Here is a 21,492-nt window from a genome sequence, read left to right as displayed (position 1 = left end):
CTGTGTTTTATTTTTCTCCTTCCACAGTATAGCTGTGGAAATACTGCCTTGGAAGGAAGCCATCTTAATTCGATTACAGTAATACTAGAAAACACTGAAGGAATAAAATTCTTATTTTTTCACGTCACCATGGCTGTACATTCTTTAAGGGACCAATTGACTTAATTGCAAGTCAAATATTTATTAGCATTAAAACTATAAAAGAAATATTTCAGATAACATTCTACCTGGAAGATTTTCTCACTGATTTCTCGTTCATGTAAAGGGACTTGTTTATAGTTTCGGAACTCAGCCACCTCTCCATTTCTGAGCTGCAAGAGTCGGAATCTCTTTGATCTATTAAATTCCTCATCAGAAACAAAATTAAATTCTTGCTGCAACTGTTCCAATCTGAAGAAATCAGGTACATGTGCCTCTCCACTTGTAGTAACCTGAGTTAGTAAAAAAATTATTAACGTTTTCATACAAAGTGACAAAAGTCTGTAACTTCTGTAAGTCTTATATTAATATTACAAGAATGTTCATTTTAAGCACAAGCAATCGAGATGGATCAAACAGACAAACACCAAGCATTTTAAAGTAGGTTTTTGTTATGCATTTAAGAATACAATAAAATTCTATTTCTTTGCAACATAAACAAAAGATTAAAGAGTAGGAAACTGTAACATAGCAGAATAACCTAGGAAGCAATAAAAGTGATTCATTTACACAACTTTGGCTATGTAAACAGCCCCTCAATTTGATGTTTAAAGAAGTTGCACTAGACCTCTTCGCGCAATTGTCACTGATAAGCAAGTTCCTATTTAATACCATTCAAGTACACTGCCAATACCCCTATACTTTAAGGAAACAACAAACTCAAAATATTTTTTTTTAAATTTATAAATTAATCAGTTTGTGTATTGCCTCATACCTATTTTTCACCACTAGAATACTACTGAATAGATTTATTATTAAGTTTGATTTTATTAATCATTAAACCACTATTAAATGGATAAATAAATCATTTTTAGTAGATATTTTTGCTTCTTAACACTCACACAAGTATGTCCAGCAGAGACTCAAACGCTACTATCTCCCTGGCACATATGCAGGTTGCCTGAGAAGGTACTGGTGACTAGGTATTTCACAGCTACATTAGGCCTATAGCTCTGAAAAAGCCACTTACCATGATCAGCTGCATCAGAGCTGCATTGTTTGGGTCATTTGGATCAAGTTTTGCTTCCGCTGCCCACTTAGCTAGTTTCTTCATGTCAGTTAAGCCCGAAGTGCCAATGGACGCAATAGCATCAGTATTTTTTAATGTACTAGAAAGACAGAATTGAGAGAAGTTGTACTTAAAACATGCATGATATAGTGATATAAAAAAAGTGTTTAAAACAAACTTGGAAAAAACCTAGAAAAAACTGGCATAGTAAATTCCATTACACAATTCTTAGTTGTAGCTATGCCACTGAGGGAATGATGAATTGTGAAGGGAAGGGGAAATATGAAGGAACCAGTGGAAAAGAACTACACAAGGTATTTTAAAAAAAATCCAACCAAAAAAAACCCCTGCTTATTCATACAGTTATATACTTACACTATTCCACGTCGCTGATTACTAGGAAATAAGATGACAAACTGCCTCACAGCATGAAAGTTAACATCAAAGTTTTGACAATCCATACGGAAAAGAACTTCTTATATGTACTGTCCTTGCTTGCACTGTCTTAAATCCTGTCTTTGACCTGTCTCCTGGATGGCGCTCTCAGACCTGCATTGTAGCCTTCGTCTCTGTCTCCTTCCCTGCTGTTTCTCGATAGACCTCGGGGCCCGATTCATCCCCTCACCACGCCTGGGACTGCTGCCAGTACCCTGCTCTGCCCATCATGTTCAGCTCCTGTAAGACTGCATGCTGGCTGGTGATTTAAAGAACGAAGTCAAAATTTCTTAGTGACTAAGTATTCTTTATTGGCAGCACTGGATGCACGGGGGATCCTTCCGCCTAACGTGTATGTCTAAAGTAACTAACTATCTTATATTTATACCATAAAACAATGACTATTCAATTAACGCCTATACAGTCATTACCTAAACCCGCCTACTCTCACTTTGTATGTTAATTAGCTTATCAGTCCTTTGCCTGCGCAAATTCTTCCAAGAATTGTGGGCAGGGGTCCTCGGGACGTGGGCAGTGGTCTTTGGGAGGAAGGCCGTAGGTCTTCCTCAAGGTGTACTTTTCACCTTTTGCCAGAAAATGCTGAGCTGGCTGTTTTCAATCAGCTCTTGCTATCTGTCTTTCCTTCTTGGGTGTTAAGATGCCAACAGATAACAGGATGTCCACAGCCTCACAAGGTGTCAGTGGATAACAGGATAGCATTACAATATGTTGACAAACACAATACACATTGAGGATGTCATTATTCTATCCTACAGTGAATTCATACAATATCACTGGCAAGGACACTGCCTGTGCTAGGACACCCTTGCAGCCTTCTCCCTTGTGGTGCAGCACTGCATTTGGTCCTCCCTGACACTACAGTACCAGCTCCACTCCTTCTCCTTTGGATGCTCCTGCTCACTATTTTACTCACTGTAAGCAAGGAAGCATGGTAGGTAGTCTGGAGACCATTTGTACACTGACTTGATGGCCAGGCTTCTGGCATCTTCTCACAAAAGCCATCCCTGAAACCCTACTGCTACCAAAACCTTGCCATGTAAACCCAATACATCAAGACCCGCCTGGCTTGTTATTAGCAGAGGGTGGATGTTGCCCCTTCTTTTGTTAGGGGTGATAATTTGAGTCTTTGTTCTCTACCTAATCTGACTGTATTCAGGAAAGCTTTAAGAACTAATGGATCTTTCTTATGCATGGTTAGAATCAGCCAAATATCCAGCAGTTACTGGAGCAGCAGATAAAGCTGTAACATCAAGGTTATATCTTTAGGCACCGGTCTTGAACAAATGCACACTGAATCACAATTGTGCTGAAAAGCTAGTGGGCAGCAAAACCTAACAATAGGCATGAAAATCTTGTCTCCAACTTTCACAACCTATAATGGCAAGTCACAGAGGGCTGTTCATTTCTAGAAGGTGATTCAAAGAAGCCTGTTATACAGCTAACTTCCTTCTGAAATTCCCCATTTTTCCATTTATCGCAGTGATTACCTTCCCGAGTTTAAAATTAGCCTTTGGGAATGCATCCTTATGTTTTAATCTCATGCTATTCCAGTCTCATTGAAGTCAGCAGGTTACTCCTATGCTGATCAGCAAATTACCCTAATAGCTGCAGCTTGGGTCAAAAATAGTAACAGAGTGATTTGGATGCCAATGTCTAGCCTCCAAATAAATAAAAATCTGAAAGAATCTCATCAGCTGTATTCGGTACTTGTTCAGTGTTAGTAAGTATGGGAAAACTCTTAAGACTTACAGTGAAGTTACTTGAGGACATTACAAAAGCAGACTTCATGTACCATCTCCTTGACTTTGTTGGAATTATATAAAGGCAACAAAATGGACAAATAACCTACAATATAATATTGAACTTGCAACCACAGGGAAAATTAGGTTGTTTTGAATGGAATAATACACAATTCTGCACGTCAACTGGCTTCTGATGGAGAAAAATAATGAAAAAGTATTATCTTGGAATGATCTGACAGATAAGAATTTTTCACTGATTACAACACTAATTTCCACTGCTTTTATTGCATAGTTTTTATCATTAATTACAATAAAGTAATTTAAAGCATGTGACCCAATAGCCTCCTTAAAGGATAAGGAAGAGCTGGAGCTTCTGTTCTTAGTAAAATGGTTACAGGAAAATTCCTTGCCAATATATAAATTTTCTATTAGAAAATTGTAAAAAATAGTTAATCAGCTTGAGTAACTTTAATATCGTAGATTATGTATAGACAATAAGATAAAATTTCTAACTAAAATCTATTTACCAAAAAGCATACCCTAAGATACCTGCAGGGGGTTACAGCACAAAATAAAATATCTGAACTTAAAGAAAAAGAGTATGAAAATTCTCAATTATGAAAGGTTTTTTTTTTTAGACTAATAGTATAATAATTTTCTCATGAATCACTGAAAATTCGTATCATATTACCTTGGAATGCCTGTGTTTTGCTGAGATACTGGAGGAATTAAGGGGATTCCTTTTTCTCCAACTGCCCAAGAGACACTATTGGATACTTTCCCAGAGGTCATTAAAGTCATTTTGTTGCTACCATCAGCTTCAAATGAAAAGGACACACCTATCACAGGGGAAAAAAACCCAAAGTAGTACAGTTAGGCACTCAATCACAATGTCTAAACATTTTCAAAAATTCTTCCTGAAAATAAGTAGTCAAATAACCTGTGACTTCATATAAATGGGGTACTGTGAAACAACTTGATTCTGCTGCATGCTATGGGGGACTCAGCTCTACAAAAGGAGTGAAAGATTACATTGCACCTACAGAGAGACTTTCCATTTGGATTGGAAAGAAAGGCTATGCCTTGAAAATGCTTTTGTAATATTTCTGGTAGTTTTCCGATGCAGTATACTGTTATTAATGTAACAGAAATTCAGAGTCAAAAGAATTATGCATGACTAAAAAGTCAGTCCCAAAGTTTTATGATACATAATGGTGTATAGTCATCATGATCATTTACACAAACATCTGCTGTAACGAATTTTTACCATGTTTCTTTCCACCACAGCTTTTAACCTATTCTTCTGCTCCAGCTTGATCTGTATTTCATATATGGCAAATCTATGCAAGTCAGTCATCTTATAACACTGTTTGCACTTCTCATAGAAACTTGAAAGTTCCAGATGCTACTATGAATTATTCTTATTTCCCCCTTTCCTACCTCTCCCTTATTTTATCTTTCTGACTGTCCAAGGGATAAAATGTGTTCCAGGATGTCAACAAAGCAAATATAAAGATAACAAAATTACTCTGCATATACAGCAGTGGTTTAAAACATTAAAAGCACCAGAGCTATACTGATTAATATCACCTGCTTGCTCTGCACTGTCAAAAGCCCGATGACTTAAATACTAAAAAAAAATCCAAGCACCTCTTATAGCTAGTAGAACTCCACTACTATCACAAGCCAAATAATAAACATACATTTTTATTATATAAAGCTTAAAATCAGTAAGAGACAAAAATTCTACAGGAAACTTTAATAATCTGAATCATTACTATAAGATTCAGTTACAGAAGCTGCAAATGCTCTTAACAGAATTGACTCTGAAACTCATGCCAGCCTGTTCCTGCTACATAGTTTCAGCAAAATGAGAAACATTGAACTGAGAAAGACTGAGGGTCCCTACCACTCCCAACTCCTTCATGGTCCAACATCACACGTTGATTGCTGCTGAACTCTATTTCTTCTATAGGAGCATTGCCTGTCAGAATTGTAGTCTCAGGAACAGGTATGAACACTTCAGCCAACAAGGTGGTACTGCTCATACCCATTGTTTCAAATATCTAGAAAAAAACATAGTGAAAGACATAGTAAAACATTCACACATGTATTCATGAGAAGTTGAAAACATTGTAGGGTAATTGGACAAAAGATTTTACAATGACTTAAGCATGAAGCAATTCATTTAAAGCAATTGTATTCATTCACTTTCTAAAATATCCAATTAGCAGATGTTTCAGCTACCAGCAGCTAACTTGGTCTGAATTCCTGAAAGTACATCACCCTGACCTTTCTAATGCACCCAAGAATAGTATGATAAACTCTAGGCTTTAAAGAGCATCGTTGTACAATATGCAACTGCTCATGACAGTCACCGGCATCGGGTGAAGATGCCAGAGGGATTCTGCTTTACTAATTCTTCCTTACCACAAAGGTACGGTCAGGCCTTTGCTCTAGCAGTACTGCAGCCTACTTCCCTTTTTCCTGGCTAGTTGCAGGGTCAGAGGGATGTGAGCGATTTCTCCATTCAGATGTTTTTAAGCCAAGGAGATGGTATTCCTTTTCCTTTTCAATTTGTGTGTTACGTAAATAGAACAGGCAAGGGGTATACACCTTCCCCTGAACTACCAGTGGTAAGTTATCCAACAGGAAAACTCATCTAACAGGAGAAGTAGGATCCTGACCATGTTCCTCCTAAAAATATATTGTATTGGGTCTGAAAATTATTCATGCCACTCATTCATTCATACCTGGAATGTGGGTGATGGTGTGATTTAACTGCACTGTTGATCAAGTCAAGTGCAGTTATGGACATTACTAGCAATGATTTTTTTTTCTTATCCCCCTCAAGCAAACAGTATCAAAAACGTAGCAGCAAAGTTAAAATATTATGATTGGAGAAGGGAGGAAGGAAGGAGTATAAGACTGATAATTTACAAAGGGTCTTTCACATATTTTTCAGTCTTTACAACACAACCATAGAGCAAAATACAAGCATTACAGAAGCAATTACATTTCATGTTATTCTTTAAAAAGTTAGTATGATAAATTATTACCTACCTGTAGTTTCAAACTCTCTGGCCAATTGAATATTTGTAAATTGAAAATCTGTCCAAAGTGAACTCTGAAATCTGAACTTATTGGTCGGGTAACAGTCCTCGATACTTCTTTGGAGTTGAAAAGTACCTTTATAAATGCTGAGCGTTTCTTCACATCTTCCCGTCGCAAAACTTCTGCTCTGTAAATATATCAAACAAACTGCCATATCATTTTTAATAACATTTTTATCTTTTGGTTATTTTTAATGAAAATCTGATTCCTCAAGAGGAAACAGAAGTCACCTTAATAAAGATGGTATTCTAAAAATGTCACTACATAGAAATTACTTTAAAACTATTAATTAACAGTTGTTTTACCTTCTCATGAATATAAAATTATTTCAAAATGTAAAGGTTAAATTTTAGATCCACTAGGGCCACCTCCATATAAAAGGAGTTATTTAGGGAAACAAAATTCCCTTCTACTCCCTTCCTCCAAAGCACAACAAATGATATCAAGTTGAGTTAAGATTTTGAAGTTTTGGGTCACTGGGAGTAGAGGAGGCAAGCAATATTCCTTGATGAGGCTATTTGCTGAGTAAGTACAAAACAAAACAGTCTTTAAATGACTAAAATCTGCTAGATTTATGTTAAATCACTTGTGTAAAAATGGAAAGTAACACAAAAAAGTAAATTTATTTTATCCACAGTGAAATCTCTGGTTTATTACATGATTTATTTTTCCCTTTGTGGACTATAGCACAGACCTGGTATAAAGGACTAGCTAGTGAAAGTGGTACTGCCAGAAGTGACTTAAGACTCTACACTGAAAACAGTTTCTTTATATATACACCACTGTTCTGTGTAGGTGCTCAAGGAACATCAGAAGGTTCAAAGGGAATGCGGAGACATGAATTCCCCAAGCCCACTATATACAAGGTTACAAGTGACTTGAAAATGAATTAAGTTATATCAGGCTTCAGAAGGCAAAATCTTATCACTAGGCTAAACAGAATGGTGAGCACATGGTTCTGAAGTTGTACAAACAATCAAAATAGTATTAATAACTAAGAGCAGAAAATTGCTAACAAAGTAATTTGCAGGCCAACATTTATTTATCCTACCGAGGACACAGCTCAGTTGGAGTTATGCTTCCTGAGAGGATCAGTTCAGGAATTAGAGCAGGTTCTCCAGGTTTTCTTCTGCAGTTGTCAGCTTTTTCTCTAACCTGCTGCTCTATTTCCAGGCTATTGGCCATTTTAGGTGGGATGGGTTTTACATGTTCCTCACCAAGATCACAATCTTCTAGTGATTCTTCTTCATGAACATCTTTTTTCTTCTTTTTCTTCTTGGACTTCTGCATATAAAAATCATAATGTTCCTCCTGAACTTGTTTCAGTCAGTAGAGGTTTTTTTCTCTTGATTCACAAGTAATAAAACATGTATGAGAAATGACTGTATAATTTTAAAATCACCATACACAAAAATAAGATCTCTCTCATTCTGTAGTACTATGTGAGATTCAGAATTCAGCAATGCATTCCATTCATATGCTTTAAAAACGTAACATCCTTCAAACAAAACATTTATTTAACCTTCCCAAGTAGCTTACAAAATAAACATGTTACTTGAACATTCTGGCTAGCAGCTGACTTCTCATTTAGCCTGAGTTACCACATGCATTCTTTTAGGATTGCAGGAAGATTACTCAACCAGTAGATACAGTTCTTAGAGATGTATTGTCTGCATCCACATTGATAAAGTGAATGCATATATGCACAAGCTTTGGAGCGCAAGATTTTTAGCTTAGCAGCATCTTTTGCATGAGCAGAATGATCCCCTCCCTTCCTCTATGCCAATCAGAGGAATAAACAAACAGAACACCACACGCCTTTCAGCATCTCCTAAATTGCAGAACTTCATTGTTCACATGCATGTTCAGCTTTAAACGACTGCAAGCGAGTTTCTCCTTCTGCAGACTTATGGATTACTCTGATGTAGAGCTTGCTTGGAAGCACCAGCCACTTCATGATTTAAGACACCACAAGCAAAAGAGAAAGAAGTGATGAAAACAGTTTCTTCTCACTAACTTTTCACATATTTTTATTAACAAATATTCCTTCTTGGCCTAATTCTGTTACCCTTTTTGTTCTTGTATTTCCTTTTAAATTTAATCAGTCTCTTCTACCTTTACTATCTTCCTTAGATTCACCTTATCTGTGCTAGTAAGACACCAACAGCAGTGATTAACCAAAAAAGTACTTTGAATAAAATGAAAGCAAGCACTTCTGGCCATGAAAGTAAAGTCCATTTACTACATTTCACTCTAAAAGGAAAGAACCACAATCATGTCAGTCTCAATACAGACTGTGACTAACACACTAAAAAGATACGAGAGCAGCTTTGACTGGAACCACCCACCATGGTATTTGCAAAGGTGCAGCTGGCTAGGGGTAGATCAATAGAGGTAGGTCCCATTATAATCACTGCTCAAGACTATCTGTCCTTACTTTAAGGTTTCCGTTTATTCATCTTATCCTACAAATAAATTGGCACGATAATAATGAGTCACATGCCCACTTGTATTCTGATAACAGACATTTCCAATACCTAGATACCAGTTTCCCCTCAAACCTTTTAAGTGCCTTCCACAGATGCTGCATGTATATGAAAAGAGCTTTCTATAAAAGTATCAGCAGATGCACTAGATTCTTGAAACTGTATTTGAAGCATTTCCTTAAACTTTATTTTGCTTTGATATTCAAAAAACCCAGTGTGTTTAAACTGGGCAGTACTTATACTCCAGTATAATCACCATCACCCTGAGGTATCTAGTACATTGCCATATCTATGAAGGTAAGTCTGATTTTGCCAGCACTGCCACAGGCTATTCTGAAGATCATCCTGTTGGAGTGTATTGTTCTAGCTTCTGCATTTGTCAATATCCCTTTGAAGCACTTCTGAGTCTTTAACTACAGTACAAATTATTAGCAATACAGCTTTGCAGAGGTAAAAAGCTAGAATAATAATTAAATTTTCCATGTTTGGGATATTCCTGAACATAAATTTACATGAGATGACATGAGGTGCTTGTTCATTAGAAACACCCCATAATTATTTTGCTTTACTACTCACACACACAAAATTAATCCATATTTTTTCTTTGCAAAAAGAACAACAAATTTAATGAGAATGCAGCAAAACTATTAAATTTAAAGAAAAAACTGCTGAAGTGCTGAAAAGCAATAGCAGGAAGGCAATGCTCCACAAAAACCTTGCACATTTTCATTTTTTTAATTAATTGTTGATTTACTAATAAGTTATTAACAAAATCTAAGTATACAAAATGTATCCAAATACATTACAAAATGTATGCATCACTATCCTGAAGCTGATTTTCTTCCTGTATTAGATGGAAAAATTCTCAACACATTTAGTAATAATTTTATTTTTTGTGAAGCTCAATAATTTAAACAAACCTGTGCCTTCTTCCAGGATTTCCACTCTTGTAGCTCAATTTTATACTCTTCCATCTTCCTTTCATATTCTTCCATATATTCTTCTAGTAATTCATGTATCTCAGCCTGAATTTCTGCTTCATACTCTTTTTCAACTAATCTCTGATCAACCTCTTCCCTTCAAAAAAAAAAGTGATCAACAAGTTGCATAAATTAACATAAGGGCTACAGTAAAGTCTACAATATATAATGTAAGTCTACTCCATTAATTAATTTCATTGTATCAAAAGTGTGTTCTATTTAAAAATACTAGCACAGATAGTCTACGAATTCACAGCAGATAGTTACCATCCAGAATGAATTACTTTTTCTTTACTCATTAGCCTGTAGAAATCCTTTTCTGTTACAGTAATTACTTTTTATTTTAATCTTCCTTCCTCCCCAAACTCAAAATGAATAGTGGCAGGTCAACCAGTACCAGGCACCTAGTAAAATGCTGACTTTTACACCCTTTGTATCAGAATTGTACGTTCCCAAATTGACTATCTTATTAGAATTCCACTGTTGGCAAATGTACAAAAAGTGTTATCAAAACATACTTCCTCAAATAAAGTTTCATGGGTGTGTTAGTAAACTGCTGAAAGTCACGGAGGGATTTAATTTGCTTCCAAACTTTTATAATGGTCTTAAGCAACATTCTGTCTTTTTCTTGTTCAGCATCACGAAGTCTTCTGGTTTGCCTAGAAATATATATGCATATGCATAAAATCAATCAGAATTGCATAAATCAGTGGAACAATACAGTGAAAACTTGCAATACCAAAAGCCAAGTGTTGTGGGTTTCCATTTGATTGATGGCTGCAGTGGTTTAAATCCAAGGAACATAAAACCCAGACTTGAAGATGGCAGGATTTGATTTCCTTCTGTAGTCTCATGCATTTTGGACAATCTGACTTCTATTACAAATCATTCTCCTGAGATCTCCAGGATTTCTGAAATGCTTATTACAGCTGTACATCATTAAAAATATTTTGAAGTCAGTACATGTAAACAACTGCCCAGGAAACCTATACTGCTGCTATGAAATAGCGCTTACTTCAATCATACACCACATAATATGTTTTAAACTTAACATGCTACAAAAAGAAGTTGCAGAGATGAAGTAACGTAATAATATATGAAATAAAAGTCCTTTGACAGCCCTACAAGATTCATAACACAAACAAAATTAACAGGGCTTTTTTTTTTTTTCCCCTCAGAATTGGTGTTCCACATATCCACCCTCTAATCTGTTTGTAAAAGAGCTATTCATTAGCACTTTTAATGACTACCACACACTCCCAATGGAAATGTCTATGCAGCACAAGCACAGACTGTTTCCAGTACTATCTTGGTAGGTAAACAAGTCTAGTAAAAACATTGTGATGTAAAAATAAATAAAAGAAGATGTAAACTAACACATTGCTGCTTGTAATATTCAGAGAATGTGGAAGACAGGGGGGCTGAGTTAGAGCTGAGAGAAAAAATACATCATACATTATTTAACAGCATAAAAATTTAGTAAAAAAAATACACAAAGAGGAAATACAGACTTTCCAGAAAGCAATATGAGTGAGGAACTTCTCCACTCGATTAGCTAGCAGTTTGAATATTACTTATCCAGCTTAACAGCTTTTTCTTCTTTGTCTACCAGATGAAGTTTAAAGACATGAGGAACATACAGGTCAGTAATTACACCTATTTAATGTATTCAATTTGGAAGCAGGACCTTTCAGTAGAAAATCACCTCTGCTAAAATGCATCAGCCAGAAAAACCTGAAACCTGAAATCTGCAGCATATGTTGGCTTCCTCCTCAGCAAATGAGGACAGTAGGGATGAAATTGCTAATTTGCAAAGGTTTTTTGTCTTCAGATGACATTTCTTCCTCAAACTGATGGAAAACTATAGCTCTGATCTTCAGACAGCAAAGAGTACACATCAGTTATGTTATTGGAGGGTGGAGGAAACAATCAGACTATTTTCCATGCTACACTCTCTTCCCATCTGTAATTTCTCATGAGTGTACTACATTGACCATCAGGGAAATACAGTATTAGAAGAGAGACAAGGCAGGTCAGATGTTTTTACCAACATACGTAGTCCAAGTTAGTATTAAACACCATGGTAGTAAAAATTCCTGAGCCCATCTGAGTCTCATATGTGTAACAGCTTCCAACAACAGAGCTGCAGCCAGAAAGAATTACAGATATGAAAAGCCCTAGAATAATCCCAGCCAAGCTCATCTCATATGACTTAACACTGATCTCACTGATTTCAGCTGAGTTTCTTCTGATTCATAATACTGTGACACTAAACTAAAGCACTCAAGACCTAGAAAAATACTAAGATATCCAGAATGAATATTCTTCTAATCAGAATTAAACATCAACAAGTCTCAGGGTTGGTGCCAAAATCCAAGAATCTCATTCCCACAGCGAACCTTCTCATGACTATTCTCATGTTTTCCCTGGCAAGAGCTCCTGTCTCCTAGGTACTGGTACGGTAACTGCACAACTAGTCCTCTAGCAAATGTATTAAGAAAAATATTAATAAAAGCTACTTTTTCAGTGGAAGGAAGACTTTGTCCTTCAATATAAAATATTATAGACTTCTATATTTGTCCTGTACAGATACCAATGTATTACAAGACAGTGTACTTGAAGGATGAAAAGCTGAAGAAGCAACTCCCAAACTAAGAGTAGTGAGTGGATGTGCAAGTGTAAGTGGATATAGATTTCAAGGCTGAAAGTAGAATACTTATCAAAAAATTATTTCTAAAAAATACTGTATTATCATGTGACCCATCACCTCAGTTTAAGCTTCTGTTTATTTAAATTAATAAATTATTGCCTACCTTCAGATTGTGAAAAACCTTCAGGTTTTTATTAAGTATCTACTAGTTAAAAGGCTGTTCATCATGAATCTTCAAAATAACATTATTTTTATCATACTGCTTATGCTTACAGCTCACCACTATCCACCTGTCAATACTAACTTCCACTACCAAGCCAAAAAATGCAATATATTTTTACTACTCAGTCAATGTCCAGGAACAATAACTGTAATCTTGTGAAACAAAATTTTACCATTTTATGTATATCAACCCATTGGCAAAAACATGGCCAAAATACCTAAGAATGGGAAGTGAATCAAGAACACTTGTGTAATAAGGAAGAAGATGGAAAAAACTAGGGGTTTTGTCTTTTCAAAAAGTTATGTTACTTGCACTTTTGTGACAGCTTCATGCATCCAGCTGATGTCTGCTGAAACCTTATTTTAATTAAATTTTAATTGTGCAAGGCACAACAATAAATAGCTACTAAGTAATTGAAAAAAGGCAATCAAATCAGACCACTTTGAATCAAGATTTCAGCCTAAGCTGTATTTTCTTCATAGTTTTTTTTACTCAACTTATCAGTATGAACTGTTAAGCCCTCCAAATTCTTCTAGAGTTAATTACAGAAGAATTTAGAAGTCTGACATGAACCATATTCTGTACCAGCATAGAAAGGAAAAAAAGAATACAGTTTTGAAAAACGATGACCTAACGAATTCATATACCTACCTGATCTCGATTTTGTATTCAGGTATGCTCTGTTGTGCCACAGGAGTACCAGGACCACCACCATCTATACTACATTGCACAGCATTCCTCAAAGCATGCAGCTTAAATGAACAAACAAACAGTTAACAGATGGCTTGATGTTTATTACGTATACAGTGTAAAGCACCTTGACATGAAAGAGATAGTTAATACATAACGCGAAACTCTGAATTGTCTTGATTCTGTATTTACAGGGTTTTGCCATGTCTGTGAGGTGCTGACTCTTCAAGATGAATTTCTAATTAGGATCCTGGGATGTATGAGGGAGACTTACTGACTTTAATCACTGTGACAGATCTAAAACAAAGGGAAAAGACTGATCTAGGGATTATTCTCAAAGCTTAGGAATCAAAGGAGGGGGAGGGGGAAGTGACTGCCAAAAACTCGCCTTCTATAAAAAGTTTTTTTGGGACAAGGAAGTGACACTAACTCTAGAAAAATCAATAAACAACAAAAATGAGCGGATTGTGGGTTTGATGAGTGCCTCACAGAAGCTGGGCACCTTCCAACAAAACATTTAAGCATCACATATTGCATGTAACAACCGGAAGAAGAGTTTTACAGAAGACAACTGGGAATAATGGTACAGCTCTTTTGAAGTAGTACTGTCAAGACAAGAGACCACACACCTTCAACTAAGTTTTGAAGATAGGCATCAAATCATTATACAGAAGATGGAGATCTGGTTTAGGAGAATGCAAAAATATACATGGCTATGAAGACAAGAGAATGTAAAGGACTCACTAGAAGAAAGAAAAATAAGTAACAGCAGTAGGATAGGAACTAAAATTTTAGTTATTATGTTACTGTAGGTCTCCTTAAGGGTAATACTGAATGTGAAACCAGAACGGCTAATGGCACTGCAGGAGACTAAAGCAACTACATCCAAAGTAGATGCAATGAAATTGCAAATCATTTTTAAACAAATCTGTCAAGTTGAGAGACAATATAACAGGAGAGCAGGAAGCACACAGCTGAAAACATACATGGGCAACATGAAACTCACTGGTATAGAAAAAAAGACACTGAAAGCAATTTTGGAATAAACGAACACATCGAAAGCTGCTAGTACCATCTGGGGCACACAGAGCATGTTTTACAAAAGGAGACAGAAAGTGTGGTTTCTTTAGCCTGCCAAAATGAGGGCTGAAAGGTGATCTATTTTAAGATACAAAGAGCAAGCACCAAAAGTGGGTAAGTCCATTGGGACATGGCAGGGAGGGAGGTGAAAAGGGAGGAAGAGTTGTTTAGGCTTAAGAACAATTTGGCTGCAACAATCTGGCCATTAAAGAGTAACTGTTAGAGGAGACAAGTTTTACAACTGCCTGTCAGTAGCAGAATGGTGGCTAAGATACCTAATTGTTAAAACCCATTTATGAGAAATATATTATGCAGTTGTCTACAATACTGGCAAAGTATTGTGGGAACACTGAGGAAATCCCTTCCACACGCATGTTCCTGTAATGCAGGCATGGAGAACCTAAAAGTCCTATTTCACTGATTCACGGAAAACTAAAGCCAATCCTTCAAAAGTAATCACAGACTAAAGTACGCCAACAAATTATGTTGTGACACTGTATGAAATACTTGTCCAGCATTAGAACTATAACTTAATGCTTTATACTGATTCGGAAGTATCTGTACAGCACCTACTGATCCTCACTCCACCAATACAAAAATGACCTTGCATACAATGATTTTTCCCTTATATTAGTCCTTTAAGGTAGAAAATCATAATCACCTTTAATTTATGGAAATCTGAATTTATATGTACTTAATTAAATTATTTTTTAACAGATCAGTCCTACTACATGAAGCTGTGTTGTATCACAATATTTACCTCACATTCCTAAAGAACTGTTACCCTTTCAGATTTCAAACCCATTTTAAAATACTTTAAAAGAATTCTCGTGTGCCCTGATGATATTAGAATTGTACTAACAACATCTAACGTTCATGCACAAATTTACACCAGAGAAGACCACTACCCTTACTTCCAATGTACGGATGGAGGAAAAGCGATGGCACACAGAGTGTAAGCAGCCCAGCTGGGGTCATCCAGGAAGTCAGTAACAGAGCCAGGACCAGAACAGTCTACATTCAGCCTAGGGTTTTGCTGTGCCACGAGTGACACAGCAAATATGACAACAGTATGTATTTAAAACACAACATCTGTCACAGATATATACCTGAAAATGGGTCATCAACTATTGTAGAATCTGGTGAAATTAAACTGTTTCCTTTTACTTTTAAACAACAAGCGAAAATAAACTTCCCTCCATCCTTGAATACTGTCTTCTGCTGTCTGCCTGTCAAAGCTGCCGTACACAATCCTGTAAAGACTTACCTTTTATTCACTGGAAAACATTTTGTGTGTTCTAAGGAATACTGTGTAAACATTATTGTGTTCTAACAATTGGATTCCCCCTTGATCCTCAGAACCTGCACAGAGTTCATTTTAAATAGAAGATCAATGAAATTCATAAACTTCAAAATGCAGTTCTCCATGAACACACAGCAACCTAGGTGAAACATTTAGGTTTTTACCTTCTGACAAAATGCCATTCATTAGATATAATTAGAATTTCATCATCCTACTCTGAAGAAACAAATTCAGCTTTTAACTTACTCTGTCACATCATTATCTCAATAAGCTGTGACGATGGAAGAGAAATACCTTGTCTGTGAGAAGTTTGGTAAGATTCTTCTGTTTTCTTGCTAAATATTGATCATATAACTGAGCCAATTTAGCTGCCAACACATGCTCACGGCTAAAACAGGGATGATGAGTGAATATTAGTCCAGAAATATCAATATCCAATTGAAACAGCCCCTGAACATCTCCAGGTCCAACAAGACACTGATTGGCAGCTGTCATTTTTACTGCCTGAAAGAAAAAAAAAAGAAAATGGATTCACAAGCCCCAACAAACCTATCTTGCAAAAAGATTCTGTGACAGAAAGTGACCCATTTAGCACTGCCTACATACAGCTGTTGGGTCTTAAACTGTAAAGGCTTCCGGAGTAATCCCTTTGATTTATTAAGTGGGTGGCATAAAACTACCATGGGTATTCTATACAACAGTTTTGATAGCCCATATGAGGCTGAAATAAGAAGTCATCTGCCTGTATTGCACATTTTGCTGAGCAATGAAGACAATGACACTGCACTGGAAAAAGAAAAGCCTATTCTCTTTTTACCTGTTTGTTTAGTATCACTTTATTTCCTCCTAGAACTAAGCTCTAAGGTAAACAGTCCAGCTCTCAGAAAGCAGCTTTCCTTGTAGACCATTTGGATTGTGCAGAAGAGGAAATATGTTATTTGCTTCCCCATTCTAATGCCAGGGAAATTGACACCAACAAAGCGCAATGAATGCTTTCAGCAACAAAGCTTAAAAGAGTCTGCTTCAACCCACTGCAACTGAAAGGCAATCATGGCTTATATCTTCAGGTTACTGAAATCAGAAGAGAATTAGCAGTGCTTCCTGCCTGACTACTGCTGCTCCTTTCTTAGAATTCTTCAAAAAGAGATTAATCACAGATATTCTGGTACCGTCAAAGATGAAGTTGTTAGTTATGCAGTGTTTGTTGCAGCCCTTTTATAAGAACTGGAAAAAGCGGGGTTGAGAGGGGAATTCAGCAGTTGCATAGCTCTTTTACAGGACTGGTATAAATGGACACAAAACACACTTAAGTACATCTGATCCTTCCATGTTCAATTTCTCATCAAAATGTTTAATATGACATAATCTGTCATTAAAATGACAGTTTATATTCCTTATGCTTTAACTATTTTCCTGCCCATAAAGGACCTCTAAGCTTAATGTCTTTCTTACAGCACCAATTTGGGTATTTATATGTCACTATTCATGTAAACGTGTTCTTGAAACATAAGCTCTCTTGGACCATTACCAAGATCTAAGTAGCAATCTCTTTTTCTGAATGCAGAAACACCATGCACAGATACATGGTAACTGGACACATCCTAGAATTGTGTATTTGTAACCATCATCAATTAAAGGGCAACATTCAAATCTGTATCAACAGCAGCAGGCAGAAATACTTGTGTGTCCCAAAAGAGCAATCTACTTTAAAAAGTCACAGTTTTTACAAGGGGGTAGTAGAGTGCCAACAAGCTATACAATTAAAGCTTGCTAAATGGTTTTAACTGAAACTTATTTTGATTTGTACTGACTGATAGCACACTGTAGCTACTGTTTTCCAGGGCAGGTATGCTGTGGTTGAGGGAAAAATAATAAAAAAAAGAAAAATAATCTAAACTGATTAAACATAACTCAAAATTAGTTGCTTTCTACATGAGTGAACTGCATGCAAAGACTTATTTTAAAGGAGTTTCCACTAATGCCCTTCACTTATTTCTCTTTTAAGCTGCAGAGAGCACCTTTGTCCTGATCATGCAGACTAGGGGTCCTCAAACTTTTTAACCAGGGGCCCAGCGCGCGGATGAAGTGGCAGGCAGCCATCTGCGGCTGCTTGGTTCCCCCCCAACCCCCGGGGGGGGGGGGGGGGGCAGGGGGGTTCTGTAAATGCTGGGGGACAGATTGAGGACCCTGGGGGGCCGTATCCAGCCCGCGGGCCGTAGTTTGAGGACCCCTGAATTATAGACTGTCGACCAGCTCCTTAGCACGAGGAGCTTTGCAGATACACTAACACAAGAACTACTTTAGTTTGGCATGAGAATGTCCAAGGGAGCCTCACAGAGACCTTAGTGACTCACAGACTTGAAGGAGTTTGCCATGGATTGACACCTTACTATTTTAACCAGTACTGCTGGCTGAACTCTTCATCCTTTTGTATGCGTTATCCTTATAGAAAAACAGGCATGGAATACACTAAAAAAAGTAGAGCACACTTAAAGCCCGGTTGTGGAACCCTGAAAAGCAGTCAGTACTCAAGATTCTTAGCACAAAACCCTTCAGCTCACCAGTGTTTCTGGTGCAGAACTGGGATATTGGGTCTGAGGAACCACATACACCAATGCCTACCTTTTGATACACTGTTTCAAGTTCTGGTGCAATGCCTTCTTCCAGTAAGAATACCGGAGGCCTGGTAGAAGACTGTTTAATTGGATTAGGCAATGCTAAGACTCTGCCATCATCACCAAACCACTCTTTCCCCTACAAATAAAAAATTATTTTCACGTTTATTCTTACTTTACATAAAAAGTAACTTAAGAAATTATAATCCTTATGAAAAACTATTATGGAATACAAGGTGACTATGACTTGGTTGTGATAGAATTAACCAACAGCTTTCTAAGATAACAAAATTAAATCTTCAAATATACTATAGGTAAGTTTTGAAATCAAAAGACCAAGAGCTTGCTCAAACTTTAAACATACTTTTTTTTTCTTCAACATTCAGTATCATAGATTTGAAAGAAACAAAGAAAAAAGAACAAAATCAAGACATCCCTTGCTTAAACATTGTTTTCTTAAAAAACTAATAGTAAAAAAATTATGGTGTTTTACACAAGAGCTACATGGCAGCTCAGTTCATTTATCAAAGCATCTCTCAACTCTTCTAGTCCACAAGCTGAACTAATTAAACAGCTTCTATGAAAGCAGATGAAGTAAGTATCTTATAGACCAATTGCTATGGATGGCATCACATGTTAAACTCTGCTCTCATGACCTGGATTCAAAACCAGCTTAAACTAGTCCAGCTGGTGAAAGATGCTGGCCTGCCTTCTTATTCCCATACCTGGCTTAAGCTGACTCTAGACCCAAATGCTGATGTAGTGACATGGTAAAGACAACCAGAAAATTAACTGGGTTGAAGGTGGCCAGTTAAAAGTTTTAGATCCAAACACTCCTCATCTGATTCACAAAGAGCCTCTGCTAGCCCACAAAGAATTCGCAGAATCACAATAAAATATAAAAGGGCAGCTGCTGCATAGCTGCTTAAATCTATACTAAACTATACCCACCTTCCTGTGTATAGGAGGATAATACAGCAGGATAAAATATATCCAAGCCAACTTCCTGGGTGTTTCCATAAGTTATTCTTAAAAATCTAAAGGCATTCTAAAACCTTTCCAGATAATCTATACCAATATTTAATTGCCCTTACAGTATGGATCAGTAAATTTCTACAAGTCTGTTACTTCATATTACCTTCAGTGGACACAGAAAACAGTAATTCCAAACTGTTTCCTTTTGTTATGATTTTCTAGTAAATAATAAGCAAGAGCTGGTCACTGTTGTTAAGTCTTTATACATACCACTATCTCTCACAGCATGTTACAGAAAAAGTTAATTTTAGTTACCCCTATTGCCTGTGCCAGACCTTAGCTGCCAATACAAGTGAAGCAACTTGTTCCCCACGAGGCTAAAAGCAGAGCCAAGAAAACAGACCAGTTTTCTAAGACCCAGTCTGGTGCCCTGACTACTTGGATACACTAAAAAACACACTCTTACAAAACCCCACATTTGCTAATGTCAGATACTGCTAGACATTTTAAAGATGAAAGCCCCATATTACCATGACCATCCATCTACTTAACTATAATAAAATAAAATATGGATAAATAAAGAGTTTTAAAAAATACAGCTAAGAAGGTAGCAGTGACTTACTTGCTCCTGTCTGAGTATTCTGTTTTCTAAAATATTTTGATTAGACTGTGATACAAAAGGCCTTTCTCCTGTGTAAAGACCCTCATCCTCAAGGTACCTAGGCTGCAAGTTTCTAGGTATCTTCTCAGAAGCAGGCACTAATGAGAAATTAAACAGAAAACCATGTAAAAGATCATATAACTGTAGTTCTAGTGTATTAATTCTCTAAGAGCCTACGCCACTCTTAAAATGAATGGCACTGCATATTAAGCATGCTATCAAATATTTTCCTAACTAGGAAAAAAGAAGTAAATACATAATCAAAACAGGTCCTGTTATTAATCAGGACAGATCCCCAGTTTAAATCTGTCATAAAAGTGTCACAAGTCTCCTAAACAGATAATTAAACATTTCCTCACCAAAAAATACTTCAAATAACTTTAGTTTTAATGGCTGCTTGCATAACAGTGTCAATCCCCTTTAGCAGCAACAACTGACTAGACAAACATTTCTAAGCCTTTCCCATACAAATCAAAACTTAAGATTAATCTGCATTACTATTAAAAGTTTGCTTAAGCTACTCTTGTATAAAATACAGAACATGCTTAAAAAGTCATGTTAGCCCAGTAACAGCAGGTGGAATTCTTTAAAGCCTGCCTGCAGGATTATTTCACTGGTGTGTATGGGCTAGGAGCAATCACAGAACAGGGAGGGATTACACTGAGGGTTACAATAAAAACTATCCCCTAAATCAGAACACAGGGGACCACACTGTCAGAACCAAGTTACAAGACATGAAAAAACAGAGGCACCCAACGTCAAATATTTTGATATCGCATTGCAAGCTCTGCCAATACCATTCAGGTACAGACCACAGACAGACTAATTTCTTTTTCTTCCAGTTCAAATATTAAATAGCAAGTGATATCATGAAGCAATTTTTTAGGACTTTGCAGTTCTATGGAAATAAGGCAAAAAGGTCAGAGACATGATCAGTCTTGACTATTTCCAATTCACAAAATGAAATTTTTGGAAAAGGACCCCTTGAATCACCAAAATCCTTATGTTAATTACATGACTCTTGACAAACTTACCACACTGAAAAAAATGCAGATGTGGCCAAGTGAATAAATCCTGTAAGTTACAGCGTACAGTGCACAAGCCACCCTTAGTACTTAAATGCACGTACCCAGTAACCTGTTGTTTATGTTAAATAATGTAAATAGCTAAACCCCAGTGAAAAAGGGGCCAGCCATCTTGCATTTACTATAGACAGCACTAAGGTAACTACCCCAGAGCAACTGACGTGCCCTACGTTCACTTGCTAGCATTCCAGCTAATGACCAGCTGAGCTGTGCATGTTCCTAGTT

General features: G+C 36.7%; 1 protein-coding gene across 3 annotated transcripts in view; it reads right to left on the bottom strand.

Annotated features, from left to right (window-relative positions):
- The window catches only part of CC2D2A (coiled-coil and C2 domain containing 2A), a 66,258-nt gene that overhangs the window by 29,903 nt on the left and 14,863 nt on the right, over positions 1 to 21,492 (bottom strand). For all 3 annotated transcript variants that reach the window (XM_055701000.1, XM_055701001.1, XM_055701002.1), the window contains 12 exons: positions 20,144 to 20,280; positions 18,554 to 18,685; positions 16,226 to 16,435; positions 13,510 to 13,610; positions 10,504 to 10,644; positions 9,926 to 10,082; positions 7,571 to 7,803; positions 6,469 to 6,646; positions 5,315 to 5,471; positions 4,097 to 4,244; positions 1,169 to 1,307; positions 228 to 431 (listed from right to left, as the gene is read on the bottom strand). In XM_055701000.1, coding sequence (XP_055556975.1) covers positions 228 to 431; positions 1,169 to 1,307; positions 4,097 to 4,244; positions 5,315 to 5,471; positions 6,469 to 6,646; positions 7,571 to 7,803; positions 9,926 to 10,082; positions 10,504 to 10,644; positions 13,510 to 13,610; positions 16,226 to 16,435; positions 18,554 to 18,685; positions 20,144 to 20,280 — 1,937 coding nt within the window. The remainder of the gene's footprint in view (positions 1 to 227; positions 432 to 1,168; positions 1,308 to 4,096; positions 4,245 to 5,314; positions 5,472 to 6,468; positions 6,647 to 7,570; positions 7,804 to 9,925; positions 10,083 to 10,503; positions 10,645 to 13,509; positions 13,611 to 16,225; positions 16,436 to 18,553; positions 18,686 to 20,143; positions 20,281 to 21,492) is intronic.

This window comes from Falco cherrug, chromosome 1, assembly GCF_023634085.1.
Source record: "Falco cherrug isolate bFalChe1 chromosome 1, bFalChe1.pri, whole genome shotgun sequence".
Classification (NCBI taxonomy): domain Eukaryota; kingdom Metazoa; phylum Chordata; class Aves; order Falconiformes; family Falconidae; genus Falco; species Falco cherrug.
The sequence above is the reverse complement of the archived record's forward strand: the minus strand, read 5'-3'. Positions and strand labels throughout refer to the sequence as shown.